Source organism: Mytilus californianus, unplaced genomic scaffold, assembly GCF_021869535.1.
Source record: "Mytilus californianus isolate M0D057914Y unplaced genomic scaffold, xbMytCali1.0.p SCAF_8, whole genome shotgun sequence".
NCBI classification, from domain to species: Eukaryota; Metazoa; Mollusca; class Bivalvia; order Mytilida; family Mytilidae; genus Mytilus; species Mytilus californianus.
This window is the reverse complement of record NW_026262734.1, coordinates 96,350,014-96,376,354: the sequence shown is the minus strand read 5'-3', so window position 1 is coordinate 96,376,354 and position 26,341 is coordinate 96,350,014. Positions and strand designations below refer to the sequence as shown.

General features: G+C 32.7%; 1 protein-coding gene and 1 long non-coding RNA gene across 3 annotated transcripts; one reads left to right on the top strand and one right to left on the bottom strand.

Annotated features, from left to right (window-relative positions):
• Window positions 1–7,914: 7,914 nt before the first annotated feature.
• On the top strand, window positions 7,915–24,730 carry LOC127712723 (uncharacterized). 2 transcript variants are annotated; one of them, XM_052219328.1, is made up of 8 exons: window positions 11,423–11,861; window positions 13,022–13,335; window positions 13,722–13,874; window positions 15,081–15,469; window positions 16,500–16,614; window positions 17,039–17,197; window positions 19,280–19,486; window positions 20,501–24,730. In XM_052219328.1, the coding sequence occupies exons 1-8, from the start codon at window positions 11,720–11,722 to the stop codon at window positions 20,720–20,722; spliced, it is 1,701 nt and encodes a 566-aa protein (XP_052075288.1). In that variant the 5' UTR covers window positions 11,423–11,719; the 3' UTR covers window positions 20,723–24,730. The 2 variants fall into 2 exon arrangements, with proteins under 2 accessions (XP_052075289.1, XP_052075288.1); XM_052219329.1 differs by lacking the exons at window positions 11,423–11,861; window positions 13,022–13,335 and adding an exon at window positions 7,915–7,991.
• Window positions 22,574–25,391, bottom strand: LOC127712738 (uncharacterized). Its single transcript, XR_007987299.1, has 3 exons — window positions 24,877–25,391; window positions 23,787–23,838; window positions 22,574–22,678 (listed from the first exon to the last, which is right to left on the bottom strand). It is a non-coding gene; the product is annotated as an uncharacterized LOC127712738 (long non-coding RNA).
• Window positions 25,392–26,341: the final 950 nt, after the last annotated feature.

Here is a 26,341-nt window from a genome sequence, read left to right as displayed (position 1 = left end):
CTTAATAAAAAATGATTTAAGGAAGGTAATCAAAGATACATTTTGTTCATTTCAGAACGAGATCTATCAGTTTGGTCTGCATGAGTAGACAGTTACCATCTCCTATATACTTGTATATAGTATTTAATAACTATACTTTGAAGTTTATATGTTTAGCTCGCATGTAATATAATAGCTAGCCAGACAATGCTGTTTGCCATTTTCAAGTTATAATATTTAAAACCAAGGAGATGTGGTATGTCCGATTATGTTTTATAAGTCAGCAATTTCAAAAATAACTTACATATCTAAGTGACATAATTCATGAAAAAATAATTGATCAGCAATGTTTTTCGAACTTGTCCAAGACATTGCTAATATAAACCTTCGATATCAATTTCATAACAATCCATAAAAAATTAAGGCTTAAGAGCACTTGCAATGCAATTTTCTATATAGCTAGTATTTCCAAGGAGCATAACTCTGTTAAAAATAGTTTATCGGCACTGACTTTTGTATTTGTCCAAGACATTGCTAATGCCAACCTTTGATAACAATCTGGCTAGAATTGTACACGTGATAGCGTTTAGTGTAAATATTAAACTTAATATTCTATATCGATCGAATAAGTGCAGTGTACGGAAACAGTTTATGTGGAGTCGCGATATTTCTTTTGTAAACGAGATGCATTATGAGAAAATCGCAGACGAATGTTTAAATTAGTAAGAACAAAAGAAGATTTGTCGGTAAATAAGTTAACTATTTTTTCCTGTTTTAGAACAGGGACGTATTTAACAGGACAAACATCTGTATAAAGAAAGGCAACAGTAGTATATCGCTGTTCGAAAACTCATAAATCGATAGAGATAAATACAAATCCGGGTTACAAACTAAAACTGAGGGAAACGCATCAAATATAAGAGGAGAACAACGACACAACAAAAACACAACATTAAAATGTAACATACACAGAAACGAACTATAATATAACAATGGCCATTTTCCTGACTTGGTACAGGACATTTCAAGAAAAAAAATGGTGGGTTGAACCTGGTTTTGTGGCATGCCAAACCTCCCGCTTTATAACTTTCCATGCATTGTGTACATCCAATTCCAAGTATGTTGTATTTATACCAGTAAAATAGGCATATATGGATTAAATAAAACCTATTTGCACGATCTATAATTTTGAAGTGTACAATTACAATGACAATCATGTAACAAAGACAACGTGGTGCACTTTTAATGTGTTACATTGCATTTTAAGCAATGATCACGTGTACAAGATTGATAAAGCTATATTTTTCTTATATGAGTGCGATATCTTTCTAATAGAATAGCAATGTTTTTTTTAATTATGAAAAATTTATTAATGCTATATTTTCTCATAGAAATGCAAGGTCTTGTTCATATGAAAACAATAACGATAACTTGACACAGTGCATTCCAAACAAACAAGAAACATCGGCATTATTCATAACATGTTAGATGGAATCGGCAAATTATGATCGCTGACACTGAAATTTCATTTATGATATAAAATAAAGAGATGGGGTATGATTGCTCATGAGACAACTATCCAACTGACTTGAATTAAAGCAATTATAGGTCAACGTACGACCTTCAACAATGAGCAAAACCAGCACCGTATATAGTCAGCTATGAAAAAGACCCGACATGACAAAAAGTAAAACATTTAAAAGAAAAACAAAACAAAACAATAAACGACGGCCTGAATTATGACAAACCAATAATCGAAAAGATATATTATAGAGGTATAGGGGAGGATTGAGATCTCACAAAACATGTTTAACCCCGCCGCATTTTTGCGCCTGTCCCATGTCAGGAGCCTCTGGCCTTTGTTAGTCTTGTATGTTTTTTAATTTTAGTTCATTTATATCTTTTGGAGTTTAGTGTGACGTCCATTTTCACTGAACTAGTACACAATTTTATTTAGGGGCCAGCAAAAGACCACCTCCGGGTGCGGGATTTTCTCGCTGCGTTGAAGACCCATTGGTGGCCTTCGGCTGTTGTCTGCTCTTTGGTCGGGTTGTTGTCTCTTTGACATATTCCCCATTTCCATTCTCAATTTTATTATAACATACAACAACCAAGGACAACCACTACATTACAGGCTCCCGACTTAGGACAGAAACATACAGAATGTGGCAGGGTTAAAAAATGTTTGTGAGCGCTCAACCCTCCAAAATTTAGTTAAATTTAGTTAATTCAGTATAATTAGAGAATTCTTGATTATTTAAACCATAAACCTCGTCAAGGTAACAATACGTGTTATTAGATTTATAAATTAAACGGAGTTCAGACGGATCCTTACTGATATAAAAATAAGGAGATGTGGTATGATTGCCAATGAGACAACTATCCATCTATTCGCTTATTGTATCATAGGTCATGCTGTAAATAGCCACACAGACAGAGAAATACTATTTCTCTAATTTTTGTGCTATTTTCACATTTCTTGATCGGTGTGAGAAAAATATTTCTCCTCACTAGTAAAATATCTGTTCTCGGCAAATGATTGGTCGAAATTTAATTATGACGTCAAATTTTCTTGGTTTCTTCTGAATTTTCCTATTGTGACGTCATGAAAAAAGGCGACCATGCCTGATGACGTCACATATGGGTCATTTAAAAAAAAATGTCGAATTTTTAAATTGCAAAATTGATTTAAAGTTACTTTTAAATTCAAACAACCCTCGTCATAAGCAAATCAAAACAAACAGTACTTATAGAACAACATATAAAAAGATGCAATCTTGATAATGTCATACAAGAATATATTGAAACATTTTTTGATAGGTGGTGCAATATTTTGTCTCTCCTGTTACCATGTTCAAAAGAAATTTCGGGTTATTTAGAAAAGGTTTCGATAAAATTTTAAACTTGTTTTTCGTAGCCAATAAAATGGTTTTCAAGAGTAAAAACTTCTATATATATTCATTCTGTGAAATAATAGATTATTTCCAATTTTCCATGTTGTACTAAAAAATGCCTCTAAAAGTTGGTTTTCAAAGGTTATAAAAATGACCACCAGTAATGCAAGTCTAAGATAGCAATTCATAATATTCAGCATTTGTTTTCTCTTTCAAATAAACCCAACATCAAGTAAATCCCTCGCACGTTGGTTTACTTTTGTCTTTATTTTATTGGTAACAGGAACGTACGTTAATGATATATATATCACTATACTAAGTTCTATCCTGTTACCTTTTTGTCTATCCTGTTACCGATAGCAGTATCGCACATACAAATGCTAAATTGCGAAGATTAAGACGTTATAACCTTTAGATGAGTTCAAACAACGAAACATTCCATTATGTGTGCAACTATGTGTTATTAAAAACTTTTTAAAGACGTTACTGTCTACTATTGTCTATCCTGTTACTGTGACCATAGCAACCATAGTAACAGGATAGACATAACAGAATAGACATATTTCTTCATTTTTGAATGCTGTTGTGAAATAACTACTCCCTTTGATGAAGTGATAAAGTTTTCCTGTTGTGATTTTGGTTTCCACCACGTTATTGCACTTTTTGCAAGTATAATATTGGTGTAATTAATCAATATATTGGTAACAGCATAGACATGACAAAAAAAGTACCCACTATTTGTTTCACTAAATGTCTTGAAATTTCTTTTCTCTACACTGTGATACAAGAAACGTGCTGTGTTAAATGTTTAGGTTACTTTGCGCTTTTGAAATCAACACTGACTAGTTCAATAGTCATAGGGAGAAAAAATAACGGCTGATTTAAGTAGCGGTAACAGGATGGACATGAACTTCATGTACGCTGATTGAATTTAGTTTGTAGAAAAAATGTTGAATATAATAATAAAGAAGCTACGATTTTTCGTTAAAGTTATTATTTACGTTCTAAAAATGTCCCTTTTGCAGATATCAAGGCGATCAGAAAATAGGAAAAAAATCATTTGAAATGTGTTACTCGACACTGTACGCACATAAATTACGCAAAAATCGGACTTAAATATATTTTAATCTTATCAAAATAGATCTAAATCGTGTTTATTATTAATGTTCTGACTCAAAAATCATACAAGCTTTCATTTAAACACTTACAACTGCATTTTTCATTAGAAATAACATTTTTAGCATGGGTGTACTGAAAATGACCCATATAAAGAACAAAACTTTCTGCAAATCTGTTAAAAGGAAGGATAAAATTCATTAGAGAAACAGATTCCACCACTATAACGCGTTTATTACGGTATTTCTCCACTCTCAATAGTTAAATTCTAATTATTTAAAAAACTCGGCAAGCCTCGCGCTTTAAATATTAAAATTTAACTGTCTCGAGTGGAGAAATATAGTAACACACTTGTTGCAGTGGTGAAATCTATATTTCTTAATACAAAGAAATATTCAGAGAGACAATAAAAGTGTTATTATAACGAGAGTCTGGATAGGATGTCCTTCATTAAAGTATTCTTTAATTTTATAGGTCATTTTTCTCCATTCGTTATATCTTTTTGCACATTATTATCTGTTCTTTATATTTTAGCACCCCACTATTCTCTATTGTTTATTCATTTTTGCCCTATTTTTCTCTATTCTCTATTTTTTTGGTCCGTTTTTTTCTGTAAATTTGGCACATAGACTGAAGTGCTCCTGACAATTTACACTCAACTTTTAATTTGTTTCTGAACTTCCTAGGTCAAAAATATTGTGGTTATTGTGGTGCAGAACCAGGATGTGTGCACCCCTTTTTTGAACAGACATACACATGTCACGTGACACGTGAGAACCGGATGAATGAGTTATTTCAAAATAAATAAAAGCATCATAGACCATTTCATTTTAAGCTTAGAAATTTATAAGGGTAAAATTGAAACCGGTTTGAAGGAGATAAAAAAAGAAAAAGAAACAGCTCTAAATTTGCGCTAAAAATTGCACTTTTTATGAGACCATTAAATACAGATTGATTTTACAACAGCATTTGCATATCTCTGAAATTGAGAAATACAATATGAATGCTCTTAAATTACTGTTTCTGCTTTCATTCGTGATTCTTTCATCAGAGAATGAACTAAAAGAAAATGACCACACTAGAAATCGTAGAGCTGCCGGGAACAATGTTGTCGAGATGGACGAAATTGCAAGAAGCGATGGTAAGCTTATATGTTTACTTTATCTATAATTTCAGATAGAAATGAGATATTCGTAATATTTGCATACATTTCATTTGCTTTATTTTTGATATTACATTTTTTTGTTGTTGCGACGCGTTGCGGGGACATGGGAATACTGGGCGTGCGTCCGTTTTTCCGTGCGTCTGTTGGTCAATGCATCCGTCCAGTCTTGTAAGGGCTCTCATGTGTACAATTCCTGCAAGATTTCTATGAAATTTATATCAAGGATTTATATCAGCAATGTCTCGGAAAATTTATAAAATCAGTGCCCATCAACTTTTTTTTTAAAAAGAATTATTCCCTTGGAAATATTAATTATACGGAAAATTGCATAGAAGCGCTCTCATTTGTACAATTCTTGCCAGATTTTTATCAAATTATATCAAAGGTTTATATCAGCAATGTCTCGGACAAGTTCGAAAATCAGTGCCGATCAACTATTTTTAAAAGAGTTATGCCCCTTGGAAATATTAATTATATGGAAACTTGCATTGTAAGCACTCTCAAGCCTACAGTTCGCAAAGATATTTATGAAAAGATTTTAAGAACAAGAATTTTTTTAACGGTTTTTGCCCTTAGGCAAATAAATATGTGCAACGCGGGGGACATTGGAACTCTGTTCTTTTTATATGTGCTAACTTTCTCTATGCTTTGGGTTATACAAGAAGAGGCAATGTCTACCAAGCAACTCATATTAGCTGGGGACAGCTGGGTAGAATTATTGCGATACTTACATCTTCTGTTTAGCTTAAAGATTCTTCCTTGGTGGAGCGTTTCTCAAGGCTGTGCGGGATATATGAACACACAGATCAAGTCAGACTGATCTGATTAAGAAGTTCAAATCAAGGCATATGTAGGAAAATTCCCAAGTCCCATGCAATTTCTCAACTTTTTTTAATTTGTCCGTAGGTGACCTGTAATACTAATTTTTCTATCCAATGGCAATACATGAGGGTGTGGATGGGGGTCCTTAATTTCTGTATTTTTTTTTATTTTCGGGGCATTTTTCTCCATCTTTAAAAATAACGCCTATTCTGTAAAATTCTCAGGAAAATGATTTTACTATTATTTTTTCTGTAATAAGATGATTTGTTTATTCTGTACGTCGTTCAATTCTGTTGTCAGTATTTTAAAACATAATTTTTTTTATTTCCGACAGTTATTGATTATTTATTTGCGTCCAATTAATCTCCATTCTTTGTATTTTTTGCTCATTTTTCTCTCTATCCATTATTATTAAGGTCATTATTCTCTATTCTGTAAACTCCATCCTCATACATCCTGGTGCCACATTTTAGATCCTACGCATGGTAAAGTGTTACATGTTGATGTCCCGAATATGCACGAAATATTTGTAGTTGGACGTTTTACCTGCTTCAACCAATCAATCAATCAATCAATTATTTATTTTATGCGTTTATATCCCTCTATGGCAGAACCATACACTGTTTCTGGTAATATTCGATGCATGTTACTTTCTTTTACCTTGAAAAATTCTGTCCGACAACGGAAAGAATCTTAGTGTAACCTTAAGCCATCATTATCCTACATAATATGGTGACTGCACTTTGATACTTGCTGCATTGAATATAGATTTGGTGGATCCAAACTGTAAACTAAATTTGCATTATACTGTAATTTTCATTCTAATGCAACCGTAAACATGAGCATTTGTCTAATTATTGAAATCTGTAAACGTGAAATTGTTGCAATGCAGTTTTTTTTTAAATTGTCAAGATTTGATAGAGTTTAAAAGATTTGAAGAAATTGTAAATAGACTTAGATACATGATTTTTTTATTAGTTGTCATCGGCATTGAACTAGCTGGGAGTAACTGCGAGTACTCTCAGATCTGTACTTTGTGTATTTTTTGTTGTGAGGGATGTATAAATACCCTGCCACGTCCGGTCTCTGTTTTTGGATGTTTTTTTCTGCTTTGTATCGATCTGATGTGCTCAGCCCTTTTTGACTGATTTTTGTTTTGTTCTTTTGTTGAACTGTTACACAACTGTCCCATGTTAGGGGAGGGTTGGCGTCTTCAAACATGTTTAACCCCGCCATATTCTTTATGTGCCTGTCCCAAATTAGAAACCTGTAGTTCAGTGGTTGTCGTTGGTTCATGTCTGTCCTATTTGTATTTCGTAAATTGTTTGGTTAAACATTAGGCCGTTTGTTTTCTCAATTGAATTGTTTCATATTTTTCATGTCAGATCAAGTTAGAAGCCTGTAGTTCAGTGGTTGTCGTTGGTTCATGTGTGTCCTATTTGTTTTTCGTAAATTGTTTGGTTATGAATTATGCCGTTACTTTTCTCAATTGAATTTTTCATATTATTCATGTCGGGGCCTTTTATAGTCAACTATACGGTATTGGTATTTTCATTGTTGAAGGCCGTACGGTTGCCTATAATTGCTTACATCCACTTCATTTGAACTTTGGTGGATAGTTGTCTCATTGGCAATCATACCATATCTCCTTATTTTTATATAAAACATTTGAGATTTACATTACGTACGTGTTCATTTCAGCCGTCTATGCCAGGATAAGAAGTCAGTTAAGACTGTTGGACTATTTTATTGGACCTAGAGGTCCAAGGGTAGATATAAGACAGTTTGTTTACTGGGATAAAACTATTATAATTGACCATTTATTCTATGTGAAACCGAAAACTCTCTGGGAAGTTCAAAGAGTAGTAAAGGCAGCGGCCATGACAGGAATTCACATACGGGCAACGGGGGTTGGTTATACACGTTCCCCATTGTACCCGGATGAAGGGCAGATCTCTATGGATGTCAGAGAGCTAGAGCGTCATGATGGCCTTCGAATAGAACTTCACAAACCGGTGAATATTATATAATTTAAGTTCCCAATAACAAAACAAAAAACAAGAAAAACAAAGATACTAAGGACTATTTCAGCAACTATAAATCGAAAGATTAAAACGAAGAATGAAAAGGTGCCAATTAATCACGAACGGAATATTTTCGCATGATATTATGATATAAATATTCCGTTACGATCAAATAAGATTTGCAAGTGTTATCTATTATTACCATTTTTTGCGTGTTTGTCTTTTATCTTAAAGACTACAATAGATAGATAGAAACTTTAAATAACAAAAATGACCAGCAAGACGATCTGCAAATAAGTATTCTTCAGTCGACTCGTTATTGGAGTATTGCTCTTTACATGTTTAATGACAATTTTTACGAATTTTTAATATTTTTGCCTATTATCTAAAAAAACTATAATAGAAAGATAGACACTTTAGATAGCAAGAATTATTAGCTAGACAAGATCTACAAATAAGTCAGTAGAACTAAAATCTTCAGTCGACTTATTATAAAAGTTCTTGTTTTTTAATGACGATTTTTAACATTTTTTAGTGTTTTTGCCTATTATCTTGAAAACCATCATAACAGATAGATAGTCACTTTTAATAGCAAAAATGATCAGCAAGACAATTAAGATCTACAAATAAGTCAACATGGTCGAAATCGTCAGTCGTCTCGTTATTCGAGTTTTTGCTCGGCTTTAATGACGACTTTTACCAATATTTGGCGTTTTTTGCCTCTAAGTTAAAGAATAAGAAATAAAACAGTCTGTGAAACGTCTGGTTGACGTTGTATATAGATATAAGAAGATGTGGTATGAGTGCCGATGAGACAACTCTCCATCCAAGTCATAATTTGTAAATGTAAACCATTAAAGGTCAACGTACGGTCTTCAACACGGAGCCTTGGCTCACACCGAACAGCAAGCTATAAGGGCACCCAAAAAATTAGTAGTGTAAAACCATTCAAACGGGAAAACCAACGGTGTCTAATCTATTTAAAAAAACCGATATACTTGCATATAAATCCATATACAATGAAACGGTTTTTGAAAAGTGGACCGAACGTTTTGACCATCGAAATTTTGCAATAGAAATACTAGTTATGACCACAAGATTTTAACAGCCAGTGCAGGACTCGCACGAACGTTAGATTTAGTTAGAGGGGCGATATTCTGACGCGTTTTTTTTATTTTTGGTCACCCATGTTTAGAAAGAAAGGGGAGAAATCCAAACAATTTCCGACCAATCACAAACGTTGTTGCAAATTTGACCTTATGACGTAAAAGAATTTCCCATAATGCAATTATTGCATATAAATAAAAAACTACTATACCAATTGAATAAAAAATATTGCATTCAAATGACATTTTATACCACTTGAATAAAAAATATTGCATTTGAATGAAAATTATACCATTTGAATGAAAAATTATACCATTTGAATGAAAAATTATATCATTTGAATAAAAAATATTGCATTTGAATGAAAATTATACCATTTGAATAAAAAATATTGCATTTGAATGAAAATTATACCATTTGAATGAAAAATTATACCATTTGAATGAAAAATTATACCATTTTAATAAAAAATATTGCATTTGAATGAAAAATTATACCATTTGAATAAAAAATATTGCATTTGAATGAAAATTATACCATTTGAATGAAAAATTATACCATTTGAATGAAAAATTATACCATCTGAATAAAAAAATATTGCATTTAAATGAAAAAATATACCATTCAAATAAAAAAATATTGCATTTAAATGAAGAAATATACCAATTAAATAAGAAATATTGCATTTAAATGAAGAAATATACCAATTAAATAAGATATATTGCATTTAAATGAAAAATATCAAATTTTTGCAACCAATACCATGCCATAGTCACTACAGAAAGGGGCATAGCGAACGAGTTGAGAAATATATATATACCGTAAGAAGAGACCAAAGGATCATCACTGTCCAAAAGAAGGGAAAATTAACTATAGGAAACGTTTTATCGTAAAATTTAGCTTTCATCTTCCCAAGTGAAACTGAAATATTCAAATTTAGAAAAGGAAAATAATTGCTATAAATATCAGATTTATTTAAACGAAGTTCCCTTTGGTACATTTCAGTATAAATACAGAATTCTTGATTATTTAAAACAAAAACTTCGTCAAGGTAACAATACGTGTTATTAAAGTTATCAATTAAATGGAGTTCAGACGGATCCTTACTGAGTTTGACTGAGAATCGATAAATTTTGATTTCCCCTTTCAATATTGCACTGTACTCCAAGTCGATGAATATACTGAGTAATTCTATTTTTTAAATGGTGGTGCTTTGGCGGAATTTTAATGTAGCTACTGTGACTATTCTTCCGAATTATTCGATTGTATCATAGGTCATGCTGTAAATATCCACACAGACAGAGAAATACTATTCTTGATACAAAGAAATATCCAGACAGACAATATAATCTTATAATTTTAGGTCACATTTCACTATTTGTTATATTTTTTGCACATTATTCTATATTCTTTATATTTTAGCACCCCATTATTCTCTATTCTTTATTCTTTCTTGCCCTATTTTTTCTCTAATCTTTATTTTTGTCCATTTTTCTGTAAACTATGCCCATTATTCTCTATTCTGTCCGGGGCCTCATTAACTGACTGTTCCTCTATTAGCCTGTTATAGATTAATTTCCCCATATGCGGCAATAGTAGCCTTTTTCGAGATACGAAACCTTGCTAGAATTGAAGAAAAAATATTAGAACAGTAATCCAAAAATATAGGTTTCCGTTGCTTTTCAGGTCGAAAGATGCTTTTAACAAAATACTTTTTACGTTCAGCAGTGAGCCAAATTGATACCTCATTTAGAATAAAACTTTTAGTTACAACAAAAAACTACTGTAGTAACACTAAAAAAATACTGCATCTACAATGAAATAAATAGCATTTAATCATTTATTTTTCAAAAGAAAAACATAGCACAATTTTTCCACGGACACAAACTTGCTATTAATTTACTTTTGAACATATTTCAGGACTTAATTTTTGTTTGTATTTAAACGATATGTTGAGAGTTCACAAATAAATCTAGCCTTGTTTCTTTTTCTTTAAAACGACATTGAAAGGCAAGTAATAACCGATTTTAGACTCTATTGATTGATAGTTATACACAAAACTCTCCTGTTTGTCGCGTGAATTTATTCCAGACTTGATCTATTGATATTTTTTTAATATCAAACATATTTTTCATTGTCGAAAACATCTTTTTTTATCATGGAGTGTCTTCATAATTACCATATAATATTAGAAATTAAAGTTACTTCACATAAAAAACAGTTTTCTCGACTCGCAATTTCCATAGACTGAAGTGCTCCTCTACTTTTAATTTGTTTTCTGAACTTCCTGGGTCAAAGTTATCGTGATGCAGAACCAGGATGTATGCACCCCTTTTTCAGATTTAAACAGACATTCATGCACATGAAACGTGAGATGCGGATAAATTAGTAATTTCAATATAAAAACGGCTTCATATACCATCATTTTAAGCTTAGAAATATATATAAGGGTAAAATTGAAACCCGTTGGAAGGAATATTTGATAGGAGATAAAAAAAAAAGAAAAAAGAAACAGCTCTAAATTTGCGCTGTAATTGCACTCTTTAGAGATCATCAAATACAGATTGATTTTACAACAACATTTGTTTATCTCTGAAATTGAGAAATACAATATGAATGCTCCTAAATTACTGATGTTGTTTTCATTCGTGATGCTATCACCAGAGAATGAAGCGAAAGAAAATTACAACACTAGAAATCGTAGAGCTGCCGGGGACAATGTTGCCGAGATGGACGAAATTGCAAGAAGCGATGGTAAGCTTATTTGTATAGATACTTTATTTATAATTTCAGATAGAAATAAGTTATTCGTAATATTTGCATACATTTTATTTGCTTAAGTAATTTATAAAGCAAATAATTTATCCTGGTCCCCCATTTTAGATCCTCCGCGTGGTATAGTGTTTACATATTGATGCCCCGAATATGCAAAAAATATTTGTAGTTGGACGTTTTACCTGCTACAACCAATCAATTATTTATTTTATGCCTTTATACCATTCTATGACAGAACCATACACTGTTAAGTTATTTCTAGTAATATTCGAAGTATGTTGTGTTTTGTATACTGGTGTTAGTTTTTTGGTCTTTTTCTTTTTTTTTTGCCATGTCATAGTCAGTTTATTTTCGACATATGAGTTTGAATGTCCATTTGGTATTTTTCGCCTCTCTTTTACTTTTCATTACCTTGTAATAATTGTGTCCGTTAACAGAAAGAATCTAGTTGCAACCTTAATAGTGGAATGACCAAGTCAACAAGTTTTCAACTTTAATGGACCGTCCTACCTACAAAAATCAGACTAAATAGAAGGAACTATAGTTTTATAATATGACTCAGCACTTAAACTCTATATAAAATATCAAATCAAGAGTTTGGGGACTATAAGAAAACAACAAAAGTAACAGACTTTGTCGGGTTGCATTTCGAATAAAGACATCAAGATTTCTTTCTCTTTCTATTTTATGAAAAAATGCGCCATAGAAAATGGCTACGACAGAGCAAAAAAAGTACGCTTTAGGTATTGGCTTTGCAAAAAAAATCATGTAATGCCTAAAGTAATGCCGGTTCATTAAAGTCGTAAAATAAGCACCTTTTTTTCTTGATTTGTCACTACTATAAGCCAACATTATCCTACATAATATGGGAAGACTGCACTAGGTATTTGCTGCAATGAAGATAGATTTGGTGGTTCTAAACTGAGTTTACAAACGCGTCTACGACATTGTGAACTAAACTTGTATACTTTAAATTTCATTCTAATGCAGCGGTAAACAATGATGGGCAATTGTCTGATTATTTTAATCTGTAAACGTAAAAAAGTTGCAATGCAGTTTTTTTTCTAAGGATTGAGTTTGAAGTAATTGTAAACAGCATAAAACACTTGAGATTTACATTACGTACGTGTTCATTTCAGCCGTCTATGCCAGGATGAGAAGTCAGTTAAGACTATTGGACTATTTTATTGGACTTAGAGGTCCAAGGGTAGATATAAGACAGTTTGTTAACTGGGATAAAACTATCATAATTGACCATTTATTCTATGTGAAACCTCAAACTATCTGGGAAGTTCAAAGAGTAGTCAAGGCAGCGGCCATGACAGGAATTCACATACGGGCAACAGGGGGCGGTCATACACGTTCTCCGTTGTACCCGGATGAAGGGCAGATCTCTATGGATGTCAGAGAGCTAGAGCGTCATGATGGCCCTCGAATGGAACTTCACAAACCGGTGAATATTATATATTTAAGTTAACAATAATCAAAACAAAAACCCAAAGATTCTAATGATTCTTTCAGCACCTATAAATCTAAAGATTAAAACGAAAAATGAGAGGGTGTTAATCAATCACGAATACATAAACTCAGGAGGATTAATGCAAATTCAGGACGATTTATGCATATTCATGACGAGAAAAAAATAACAATGAATTCAATAGGAAGATTTATGTTGATTGAGTCGACAGTGTTAAAGAGAGGAAAGTTTAGTCACTAGAAAAAGAGTGTATGCTAGCTCATGTGTCCTACCAGTTCTTCTTTATTTTCCTTAACATTTCTTCGCACAATGGTGTCATTTCCATCAACATGATAATAAATTATGTTAGTATGCTATTTTAGAACTCAGAAAGGTCGTATTATACCGTCACTGTAGTAACTGGAGTATTAGAATATGACTTGAATAAGTTTCTGGTAAAGAATGGTCTCTCCATGTTGTCACAGCCTCTAATTGTCAATGCTACAGTTGGTGGAATGGTAGCCTCATCTACACATGTAAGTATATATGTGATCCATTTTTGTAGGAACACGTGCCGTGGGGCAACACAAATCGATCAGTGAGGTACGAAGATTTCTATTTTTAAAAAATAATTTGGAATGTAAGTAACCACAATTTGCACATTGCTATACATCCAGGTTAATAAAAACAAAGAAAGAAATGCCTTAATAGTAGTAAAATGTCTAATGATGGTAATAAATATTCATAGTTGCAGCAAATTTCACCGACGGAAGACAAAAGCTGCTTAAATGAGTTATTGATCGTTTACCAGGTGAAATGGACAACTAATTTATAAATTTTGTTAAAACATTTCCGTACTCCTAACAACAAAATTATTTTACATTTAAATTTACCTGTGTACGTTGTTTTATTTAACGCCATTTTGTCCCAGGTTAGAATTGGCTTATTGACACTCTTACTCATCTTTTTTTTTATTAATACCTGTAACGGCTATGTTAGGCACCTACGTTTTAATATTGTATTTATATTGTGTCATAGATCAAACTTATTCGTTTTGTGTATGCTTACTTTTTATGTTGTAATGTTACACTACTGTATCAGGTTAGGGTGAAGGTTGGCGCCTGTTAAAACGTTTAAACCCTCTGTATTTTTATGCACCTGTCCTAAGTCAGGAGCCTGTGGTTCAGTGGTTGTCGTTTGTTGGTGTAGTTCATAGGTGTTTCTCGTTTCTTATATAGATTATACCGTTGGTGTTCCTGTTTGAATTGTTTTACACTAGTCATTTCGGGGCCCTTTATAGCTTGCTGTTCGGTGTGAACCAAGGCTCCGTGTTGAAGGCCGTACTTTTTGACCTATAATTGTTTACTTTTTATACATTGTGACTTGATGGGGAGTTGTCTCATTGACACTCATACCACATCTTATTTATATTTTGTAAAGAGAATGTTTTTAAAGAAAAACACGTGTATAAAGCCAATTCTTTTGAACACATTTGATTGGATCTTACTTACAATTTTCTAAGACATCCATCATATTATCGAATTTGATGAAATATATATAAAAACACTACTTCCCTTCCCGCAAATTTTAATAATCAATTGACTTCCAATGACCAGTGAGATTTATTCTATTGATTGGATTTTGTCTGTTAAAACATTTGTTTCTCGTTCGGTACGTATTACTACAGGTAAAAGTTCCCTTGACTGTTTACATAAAGTTTAATGTTTTTTTCCTACATTTAGGGTTCATCCTGGAGTGCTCCAACTTGGAGTGGTTATGTGGTGGAAATGCGCTTAGTAAACGCTCGCGGTCGTTTGCTACGTTTTTCCAAAGAAAAACGTCCAGAACTTATGAAGGCACTAATGTGTAATCTTGGAATGATGGGAGTTATGTATGACATCACAATCCAAGTCAACGGGACGCTTATTGCTAAAGTACAAAATCAATTTGTACCGTTAGAAGATTTGTTCTATAACCAAACTAACTTGAAAAACGTAGTCACGTCACATTTCCTAACGGAAATATCTTGGTATCCATTTAATTCTGTGACTCCAGAAGAGGAAGAAGTGTTTAGGCATAATAAAACAGTTCTCAATTCTTGGACAGTTAAAAGGGACCTTGTATGGCTTAGGTAGGGGTTTTAGTTTCTTTAAAATTGCTATAAACATCACACTTGTATAGGTAGCGTGCACTTTTCATCGTTGAATATCATAATTGCATATTATAACATTATTTCGTGGGGTCTTCTTTATCTTAATTTTTTTTAAATAAGATGTTTGCTGAATGTAAAAAAAATAATGGTTCGTCGAATTCAAATCAACAGAGCTCCGACAAAAATCGCTTAAACACCAAAAAGAGAAAAAAATGAACCAGTTTCACTAGAGAATAAACTTTTTTTTTTAATTTACAGTTCCTAAAACTATAGTAAACTATAGTAAACTCGGCTTCGCCTCGATTGACAATATAAATATTACATATGGTGTAGGATTCTACTTTTTTCATTGGTTATTACGATCACGTGATGCAAATTAAGGATCTAGACAGGATATGGACTCTATGTTTCTATTTATATAATTATATATATTGACGGTCAATATAAAAAATCTTGAAAAACGCAATGTTTCTGTTTATATATATATATTGACGGTCAATATAACAAATCTTGCAAAATGCTGTTTCTATTTATATAGATTGTCAATATTAAAAATCTTGCAAAATACAATGTAAAATACACAGAGAGAACGTTAAGGTTCGTTTCCATAATACACTATTTACTGGACACATGTAATATATAAATTAAGGACTTTCACTCAGTCAATACGTTATGTATGGACCTGTTAGATTATATTGAACCACGGACTTCGTCCTCGGTCAATTTAATCTGAACAGGTCCATATATAACGTATTGACTTCGTCCTCGGTCAATTTAATATGAACAGGTCCATATATTACATATTGACTTCGTCCTCGGTCAATATAATCTGAACAGGTCCATATATAACGTATTGACTTCGTCCTCTGTCAATATCATCTGAACAGGTCCATATATAACGTATATTGACCTCGTAAAAAGTCCATAATTGATAAATATATTACCGTGACTGTGACCGATATTTTCATTTTCAATACCAGGAACTAATTAGATGATTTCTCTTCAACAGGACAATTGTATTGGTTGATGCTGTACCTGGTAATCACATGATACAAGGTCCAGTCTATTTGCCAACCGGGGGATCAATATCTGGTGGAAATGAAACAGGAATACTGAGAGGAAAGGTCAGTTCAAGTCTTTGTTGACCAAGTTAAACCAATGACTTCTTATTTTGTTTCATACGTGATTTAATTTCTAATACTAGGGCGTAACCATCACATTTTAATTGTCAAAACGATGCCACGATAGCAAGAAGATATGTATTAGTATACAATCCAAACAATTTGATTTCTACTAAATAACACAAAAATATATATAAACAATAAACAATACAAATATGTAACATTTACAAAAAAAAAATAAGAAAAAAAATATAAGCTTGTTTTTTCTTTCGTTTTCTTTCTTAAATGCTAGGCAACTAGGCAACAGAAGAATATTTTACTCCAATTGAGGGACCCGAAGGGAATAAACATTTGATATGACAATATATAACATTAGAGAATAAAACAAATACTAGGAAACCTGATATACATTTAGCTTTAATTCTAGGGTGCACTGAACATAGCAAAGCTGCTTCCGTCCGAGAGTTATCATTACTTGGTAGATGCATTTCCCACCATTTTACCACCGAAGCATGGATCGGAAACCAGTGCCGCTTTTGTATTGAATATTGATAATTCATTTTCACGTCCACTCCGAGCATTCAAGGTAAATAGTATTCATGTGATGAGAGTCAGCAGACAGGGGCGTAGCTATGTATCCAATTAACTGTAGGCACAAATTGCGGCAGGGAGTCTGGGGACCGCTCAAGGCCCCCAGCAGGTCCAGGGCAGAGCCCTGGTAGGGGGTTCAGGGGGTCGAAGCCACCCGACAGGAAACAGTTTTCAGAATTTTAGTTGCAAAATTTGGTGTACAGAAAAACATGAAAACTGGTCATTTTATCAATCATGATAATATACATGAAAAAAATTTCGAAGAAATTGTAATATACATAATTTTACAATTACATCTGACTGATGAATTAACTGGCAGTACAATCGGAAATATATATAAATAAATATTAACAATATGCATTGCCCAGCGTGGATCAGCGTAGCCCTTTATTAAGCAGCGCAACCTGTTTAGTATTTTCATATCTATTCCTTTCTGATTGAGGATAATTGATACATACGTCAATTGATATTACATATTGACGATCCGACAATGTACATTTAAAAGAAACCTTCACCGTTAGAGCTAGTTGATTAATTAATTGATTGCTAAACGTCCAGTGGCAAATAGTTCATGCATGTTCAGGACAAAAACAAATTTACAATAGATACAACAGGTAGCTAGGTCCTGTAAAAGGGGTCGTCCAGGACGACGGTCTGGAAATTTGGAATCGCCATGCATTCGAAACTTGGGTTTATTGGGTGAAACAGAAATTTTGCCTTTCAGTAGACCGCATAAGAACCCCTCAGAGTTGTTGCAAGTTTCTTAACGTGCAGAGAGCGTGGCATTCTCTCAACACTAGGCATAGGATTTAACGTCCCCATTCTGACCAGACGTGACTGCGTATTTATACATCCTGCACAGCCAAATGGACGCCCAACTTTGGCAAGGGTTTTATTGTAGGTCGGATGAAGACCAAGTGAAAAGTAGTTGAAAGCCAATATTAGTTTTTAACTAATTAAAAAAAATCATGTGTCTAAGTGGAGGTTCATTCAAGTATTTGTTGATAGAAGTGAAATGATCTGAACCAAAGTTTTATAGTTTCTATATAAGGGGGAATATAATGACATTCAATTCTATCCATACTCCATTCACTAAGGATGATAGACAAGTGTACACATGACATTCGATAATTAAAGAGTTTTGACAACTTCACTGGCGTGCATCTACAGATAATGTTGTTTATTTTTTTTAATAAAAAAAAAATATTTATGAAAAAAATTATGTGTAGGCACGTGCCTAAAGTGCATAACGGCAGCTTCGCCCCTGGCAGAAGTCTCGGAAGTTTACAGTGAAAACTGAGCAGGGGTTGGTCCAAGGTTTATGGTAAGGTGGCGTAATTGTCCGCAATGGTAAAAATAACGGCGATCGTAGCGGTGCAAAATATATATTTTGAAGACGATTTTCTTTCTTTCAAAGAAAAGGGCGAAGTTCTGCTTCATATTAAGTAAGAAGAGAGTGTGTGTCCCTTGCATGCCAGAATGAAGAAAGCTTTAGTTTTACGGTCATTTTTCAAGTCCATATTATTTAGGATTTTATGTGTATAGAGTTTTCTTGTCTTTTTTTTTCTTTCTGTCATTAAGGCTTCTTAACTTTTTTTTCGATCAAGCAACTCATATAATTCATTAAAGTTTGTAGTGCATTGACACGTTTACACTGAATGTTACAGGTATACGATTGATTGATTTGTGTTTAACGCCACTTTCAGCGCTATTGGTACTACTGGTATTTTGTAGCGGTCAGTTTTTAATGGTGGAGAAAGCTGGAGTGCCCGGAGAAAACCACCGACTTTCGGTAGGAAAACTGACAATCCTAGTCAATTAAGATTGGAGTCGAACGCACTTGTCGCGTGCGGGATTCGAATTCACAACCTCAGTGTTGACAGCCTAGTGATCCGTTAGTCGACTACTTAGACCACTCGGCCACCGAGATCCCTAAAGGTATACGAAACTTCTCAGTAGAATTTTTATTTTTCGATAAACAGTACAGTTAACGTGCCATCTTATATTTTTCTTAAACATTGAATAAGTAAAGAAAAAAGCCTTTTCTTTTTTGTGACAATAATATTTCCTATTGCAGTTTATGGCAGAAAAAGTAGAAAACCAAGTTAAAACGTCAGGATCGTCTCCGATGAACGCTTTCCTTCCACGATTTCTTCAAAACATGGATTGTTATTTGTGTTTTGGAAACAACGGAATTCAGCAAGTCGACGATACTGGCCGTTCTATGGTGATCGACTTCCTAGCCCCGCCCACACAGTTCGGATTTTATGACACAGCAGCAAATGTAAGTACTATGATATCGACTTTCGTGATTGGTAGAACTTTAGGCTCTGATTTTTATGGTGAAGACAAATCTTAACATGCTAATAAATTGCATAGAAAAATGGTACTTCGATGTATTCCCGTTGATGTTATACAGTAGGTCTGTATCAATAAATTCTAACAGGGGTACGTTTTGTAGCAAACTTTTTATTTATTTCCCGGAGTTTTTTTGCCATATATACGAGGGTCTGGTTGGTTGGTTGGTTGGGGTGGATGGGGAAGGGTCCTTCATTTCTGTATTCTTTGAATTTTAGGCCTATTTATTTACTCTGTAAACCCCACCCAGAACCTCATAGAATATCGTTTCACTAGCCATCATACTAAACAATCTCCTGTAACAAGGTATGATTTACATGGTATATCAGAATCGTCATTTTGATGAATTTATAATTGAATTGAAAAAAAATGTATCAATATATTCACACGCCTTTCCTTCCTTCAAAGTAAACAATTATTTGCAAGGGGAAAGATAAAGCACGTTGACGTTAATGATAGATCTAGTCTCATCCACAAGTGGAAAATATTACAAACACATTCAAGACGAGGAGATTGGATAGACAAAGCTGCGGGACCGCAGCCCTTATTGTCCTAATGATATAATTTGACAATTTAGCGGACCCCGAAATTAAAAAGAAAAAAATCATAGACAATTTAGCGGACCCCCAAATTAAAAAAAAATCATAGAAAGGACGATAAGAGCTAAGGTTCCCGGCAGCTAGGGTAAACATGTAAACGTATATGTGTTCCGCTTAGCATAATTGACCTTACACATTGGTAAGATAAAATATTTCGTTGAATAACAAAACATCTTGAAAAATTCATAAAAGCCAAATGTATGCCAATCAATCATTATAGATAATAGAACTGTATGCTTATTATGTGATTTAATACAAAAACCCCAAAAATGTTATCCACACAGAATATGCTGAAGAAAATAAATATCACCAAGTAACATTTGTTTATTCTTTTTTTATAGTTTGTCCAGCAATTTCGTCATGAGAAAATACGTCCCCATTGGGCAAAGCGACATACAGATATACCAGGGATCGTTGATGTCATAAAAGAGACCTATGGTGACAACATAGAGAAATTTAATCAACTGAAGTTTGATTCAGGAATAGATAAATGTGGACTATTTATGAATAGCTACCTGACCGAAATATTTGGTCGTCCCCAAAGTTATTACAAGTGGTGTTAAATCTTTCATAATTTGATAAAATTAATAAGAAAATATTTGTATACAGATCTTCCTGGTTCGCTACCTTTTCAACTCAATATGGTTTAAATATCTTCTGATAGAGTCGATTTTAATCCGAGTAGTGTTCTGATAAAGTGGGTGTGTGAATTTGTTCATCATTGTACCGTTTGATTATGTAAACAACATTGAAAGGGCGTTGAGACAAAACGGACAAAGTATTTTGTTTACTTTTATCTTTTAAATGAATAATATTTTTAAGTTGTCGGGTGCAATTATTTATAACCAATGATCATTCTCCTTTTTATGAAATTTCCGTAATAAACAATTTATAGTTATTTGAGGGTCTTGGTGGGGTTTACAGAATAGAGAATAATGGGTAAAAATTGCAGAATAAAGAGCAAAAAATAGAGAAAAATTGGCCAAAAAAAATAAAGAACGGAGAATGGGGTGCTGGAATATAATGAAAAGAGAATAAGGGTAAAAAATAAGGCTAGAGAAAAATAATATAAAAAGGTAAAGAATAGAGAAATGAAGGACCTCATTCCAGACCCTCTTATATATGTGAATTAAATAATAAACACATTATCTTCCTGTACATGTCATTGCACGGATGGTTGCAACTCTACTAGTAGATTTTTTTTAGTGCATATGCACTTAAATTAAGTCATACAGTTTCAATTACAAAACACTTTCGCCTGGTTAATCATGTTGAGGTTGGGGAATTACAAGAAATCTGAATCTTAAAAGAATCTTCATAAACAAAGAGTGGTTCGCATGCCCAATTGGTGGACCTATTGTATAGCATTTCTAAATGACAATTTACAATGTGTATTACGGACTTCTTAAGCGGTTCGAATGACAAGAGAAAAGGGAGACAAGTACATTGTCTTGATAACATTGATTCTATTATACTTTCCGCTGCCTAGATGTATGTTATTTGTTCCCCAATTTCTTCTTTTCCGTAAAGAGAGCACTAAGAAGACAAAAACTAACTGAAGGCTATTTAACAATGCAAAGATACAAAATTATATCTATATTTCCTTTATACTCTCTTTTTGAATAAAAAGTCTGCGACATTTAAAAATATTTAACTTTAATCCATTAAAAATTGTAACAAGCAAACAATATTGTAAAGGGCACAACAATTTAATACTTCGTTCCTTGATCTCATTTTTAACAAACAAAAATGCAAGGTGTCCGTATTTTATGTACAGAGTATTTTATTCCTTGCTACGAAGATTTTTCTCTATTCCTTTTAAATATCCTTAATTTGAATTGAGTGATACTTAAAAAATGACGCAATTTGGCCAAAATGCTGACTAAGTTCTTTTTAGGAAAACGTCTTATCGAAGATGTTATTAATGCACAAAATAACAAGACACGACCAAAGAACAAAAAAAAAAATGAAATTTGTGGTCACTAATCTACAAAAATGTTTAAATACATTCAGAACTTGAAAATAAAGATTCCAATTAACTATTCTATCTATTCTACTAGTGTAAATACAGTAAGACACATTTTTTTGTCTTTAAAAACTTGTGTGATCTAATTTATTTCTACGATTGTTTTTTTTAAGTATCCTATATTTTTATAACAGAAAGTGAAAAGAGCTACAAAATTGTTGGAATCATAACCTTTGTATATGTTATTAAACGCGATACCAATAACAATTTGAGAGAAAGCATTGTATATACAACGGAGGTAACGTCAATCTAAACATAATGTTTTTATCATAAAGTTGGTAGTTGCGCTACATCATCATTTTCAACACAAAGGTGGCACAATCCCACGTACACACTGTGTTCCAGTGCAACATAACTACAAAATGCAGCCTGTTTGTAATTTCAATGACGGGCGCTATGTACTGATTTCAAATCAGCTGCTGTCTTGAGAGGAATCAACCGACTGGCTGGAGAAGTCGAGTAGGACTTTTGCAATATCGTTTTCTTCAGTATCCTGTAATAAAATAAATCTGTAAGTGTAGAGTAATTCATGTATACGTAGTTGTAATATTTATAAGTAACTAATGAAATTCCTGTAATCAGAAAACAATCAAACTGCAAGTATCCCGGATGAGGATTAAAGTTCTAAAGCCATATTAAAAAAAAACACGTTGGTTTCGTTGCATTTGAAAATGGTATAGCTTCAATAGGTAGAAAGATAAAAAGTAATGTGTAATTTGGGAAAAATTCATTCTCGCCTTGACATGGGCTATATGTGCTGAGGTTGCGTTAAACTATTAACCAATCAATCAACAAATAAAGACCGCATAATAAATGGCATAAATTCATATGTTTTAGGCGAGAGTTCAAAATGCGAAGCTACCGTACAAAATACACACAATAATTCCTTACATTTCATTCCGTGAGGTCCTATATGAAACTCTCCATTTTAATGACATATTATTTTTTAAGTTACTAGCAAGGAAATCTAACATTTGTTAAAAAAAATGATTAAAATTCAATGAAATCATGTAGGAGGGTCTTCATGTAGATGGATACGAATAAAAGGAGATTTTTGTTATACGTCAATAACGAAGAAGCTCTAAATCGTCTTGAGCCAACAACAAAAAAAGAAAAAAACTGTGAATAAATGCAACAAAAACCGTCAAAAACCCGCAATCAATATCAAGTTCTAAAAAAATTTTAAAATCCTGATTACTTTATCCCTTTCACATAATGTATCATGTTCTGGTTTCTAGTACTGTCAGGGAACGTATAAATTGTTATTTTTGAAAACAGTCAAAACATCTTAGAAACATTAAGAATGGAGTATTCCATGAAAAACCATTCAGCTGCTGCGGTCTACATATTCTGATTAAATTACAAATTTCTGGTCCACTCTGCTTACTTTTGAGCGTGGACACACTCTATCTTATATATATAGTCTTTTTAATTATTTTTTTTTTTTTATTCGTATCTATTGTGGATCTGTATTACAATAATATTTGGGTCTATACACCCCCATCCCTTGAGAACATGACCTTATTCATGGCTCTGATAATTAAAATACACCACAGTAGATTACAAACTTAATTAAGAAGCATAACAATGTTTATACAAACCTGTTTTATTTCACAATTAGTGTGAGTTTGTACCTCTTCTTGCTCTGAGTATCTGAAAAAAAATACACAATTAATATTTTTATGCCAAATTGTTTTAAAGAGTACGCGTCTGGAGTACAAAATTTTAAGCCATAAGTATCTATGATGGGTTTATTCGGCGTCCGGAAAGGTTTGAAGTCGGGAAGTTAATCTCTCCAACATAAAATTAGCATTTCAATTCAATTCAATTCAATATTTTATTTAAGTCTCATCTCCCAAAAATATATAATACAACATCACATTAAGAGTAAAATATAGATATAAAATAGAGCCTTTAACATTAAAACATTACAGAAAATTCGTCTATTAAAACATATTTATAAGTACGTTATTTACAGTATAAAACATTTCTACGTCTATGTACAATAAGATAACAGGCTTTGACACAGCTACAGTTACTGTCCGGCAAAAAGGCAATATCGAGACGATGAACAAGAAATCGTCGAAATAAAATTTTTACAACTAGTGCCAGGGGTAGGATGGCACACACAAGAGGAACGAGTTTTATTGATTAAGGAAATATATGAACCTTGTGTAGATTCGGAAAATTTAGCCTTAGCGTGAGCAACTTATAAAACTACGCCTTTACCAAATGATACTGGAGTTGTCTTTATCATGCTAATAACATGGTACTTTTCCAACATGGGTTTGGTTTTGTTTTATCCTTCTCTAGAGAAAATGTGTCTTCTATCAATACCCGGGTTCCCATGGGTGTTGTCTATTATAATTCAATAGTGTACGCGTAGCTCTATACATTTCGTTTTGGTTTTCATATTTTTGGATCGTTGTTTCATTGAAATATACCCCAAATCTCGTGTCTTTGAAAAATGATGTAAACATGTTATTGTCAAAGCTCTTACTCTACAATAATATATATATGTGCTAAATAAACTTACAATTTTTTACATATACTCATTTGTATTTTCTGCTTGCGGTGTTCACATTTTCCGCTTGGAAAAACTTTTTTTTAATAAACAAACCTGTGTTCCCAAGTGAGCGAGCACTGATGTCTTATCTCAAACCTCAAGAAGCATTACTCCAGAGTTCTTACCTTTTATTATAATTTTCTTCCTTGATTTGATAATTAGATCTTGTTATTTGGTCGTTGGTCAACAAATAGCGCAACTTTTCCGAGGCACAGCCCGGTAGTGGACAGGAGCTAGGCCGAGAAAGACGCGCTGGACTGTTGACATTTACAACATGAATTCCACCATTAAAACTCTTGATTTGTTGGCTTTCTATAAAAAAGAATCAAGAAAGATGATGACGTATACATACTAGTACTGTACCCAAAGTTGAGTTCAATGAAATGGACATAAAAATAGTAATAAAATTAAGCCAGCACTATGGTTTTATTTGTATACAGTTGTATTTACGATGAAAACAACTAATAAATTAATGTCGCATAACTTTTTTGAATCAAAATCGTCCTAAAAGAGTCTATATCAGCAGTTAATAAAATCTACGAATGTCGAAGATACAGCATTGCGCACATTTTTGATATGTGATGCTCTTCATACAAAATGTGCTTCGGTCAACGCTTTTACACTCCAATAAGATTTTAAATACACATTTAATTCTTAAATAAATACAATGTATTCCAAAATCTCACTACAATTTTTAACAGATAACCATGAAGAATAAGCATTTCTCAAAGGACCGGTAAGTTCATATAAATCGAATTATAGATTGATTGATTTTTGCCTAACGTCCAGTGGCAAATACTACAAGCATATCCAGGACGTAAACAAATAGACATTTAATGTAGATTTTGCAAATCGTCGTCTGGGATGAAGGACAAAAATAACTGGGACATAAATTAAGGGGGTGGGAAAAACATTTTGCATAAAAAGTTATATGTTTTACATTATGAGGGTCACCCCTCAGTACTTGTGAGCTAATGTTCTAACACTTTGTAAAGTATGAAATTGAAAGACATCTTATTAAATTTAGATAAAAAAGTTATTTATAATTATGCCAAAATAAGAATAAGTATCAATGAGTAATGGGGAAAAAATTTGATTTTATTTTCTTTTGTGAAGAATATGACATTTTGATAATTATTGGTAATGACATGAGTGAGTTGTATAATTACAGAAACAATATTAGCAAGTGTGTATGAACTGTTGATTTTACATGTACACCTTTTTTCTTTGATATAACCTAGTATATGAATGAATAAAATAGAGTTAAGCAGCATCTCCATGCATGGAGTTGCGAAAATAAGGTCCAAATTGGTCAATTATATATATGTTGTGTACAAGTTATCATTTTGTACAAATTATAATTTGTACAAAAAAATCGTACAAATTATAATTTGTATTTTGACTTACAATTGTAAAAAAAGTGCTTGTGCAAATTACAATTTGTACAACATTCGACTAAAATTCACATATAACTTGTACAATAATTTATAGTATGGATTTTGCGTTAAAAAGCATTGAAACACTTATTAGATTTTCTATTCAATGACCACACAATTATAAAAAAATAGTTCTGTATCATTTGTTTGAGCA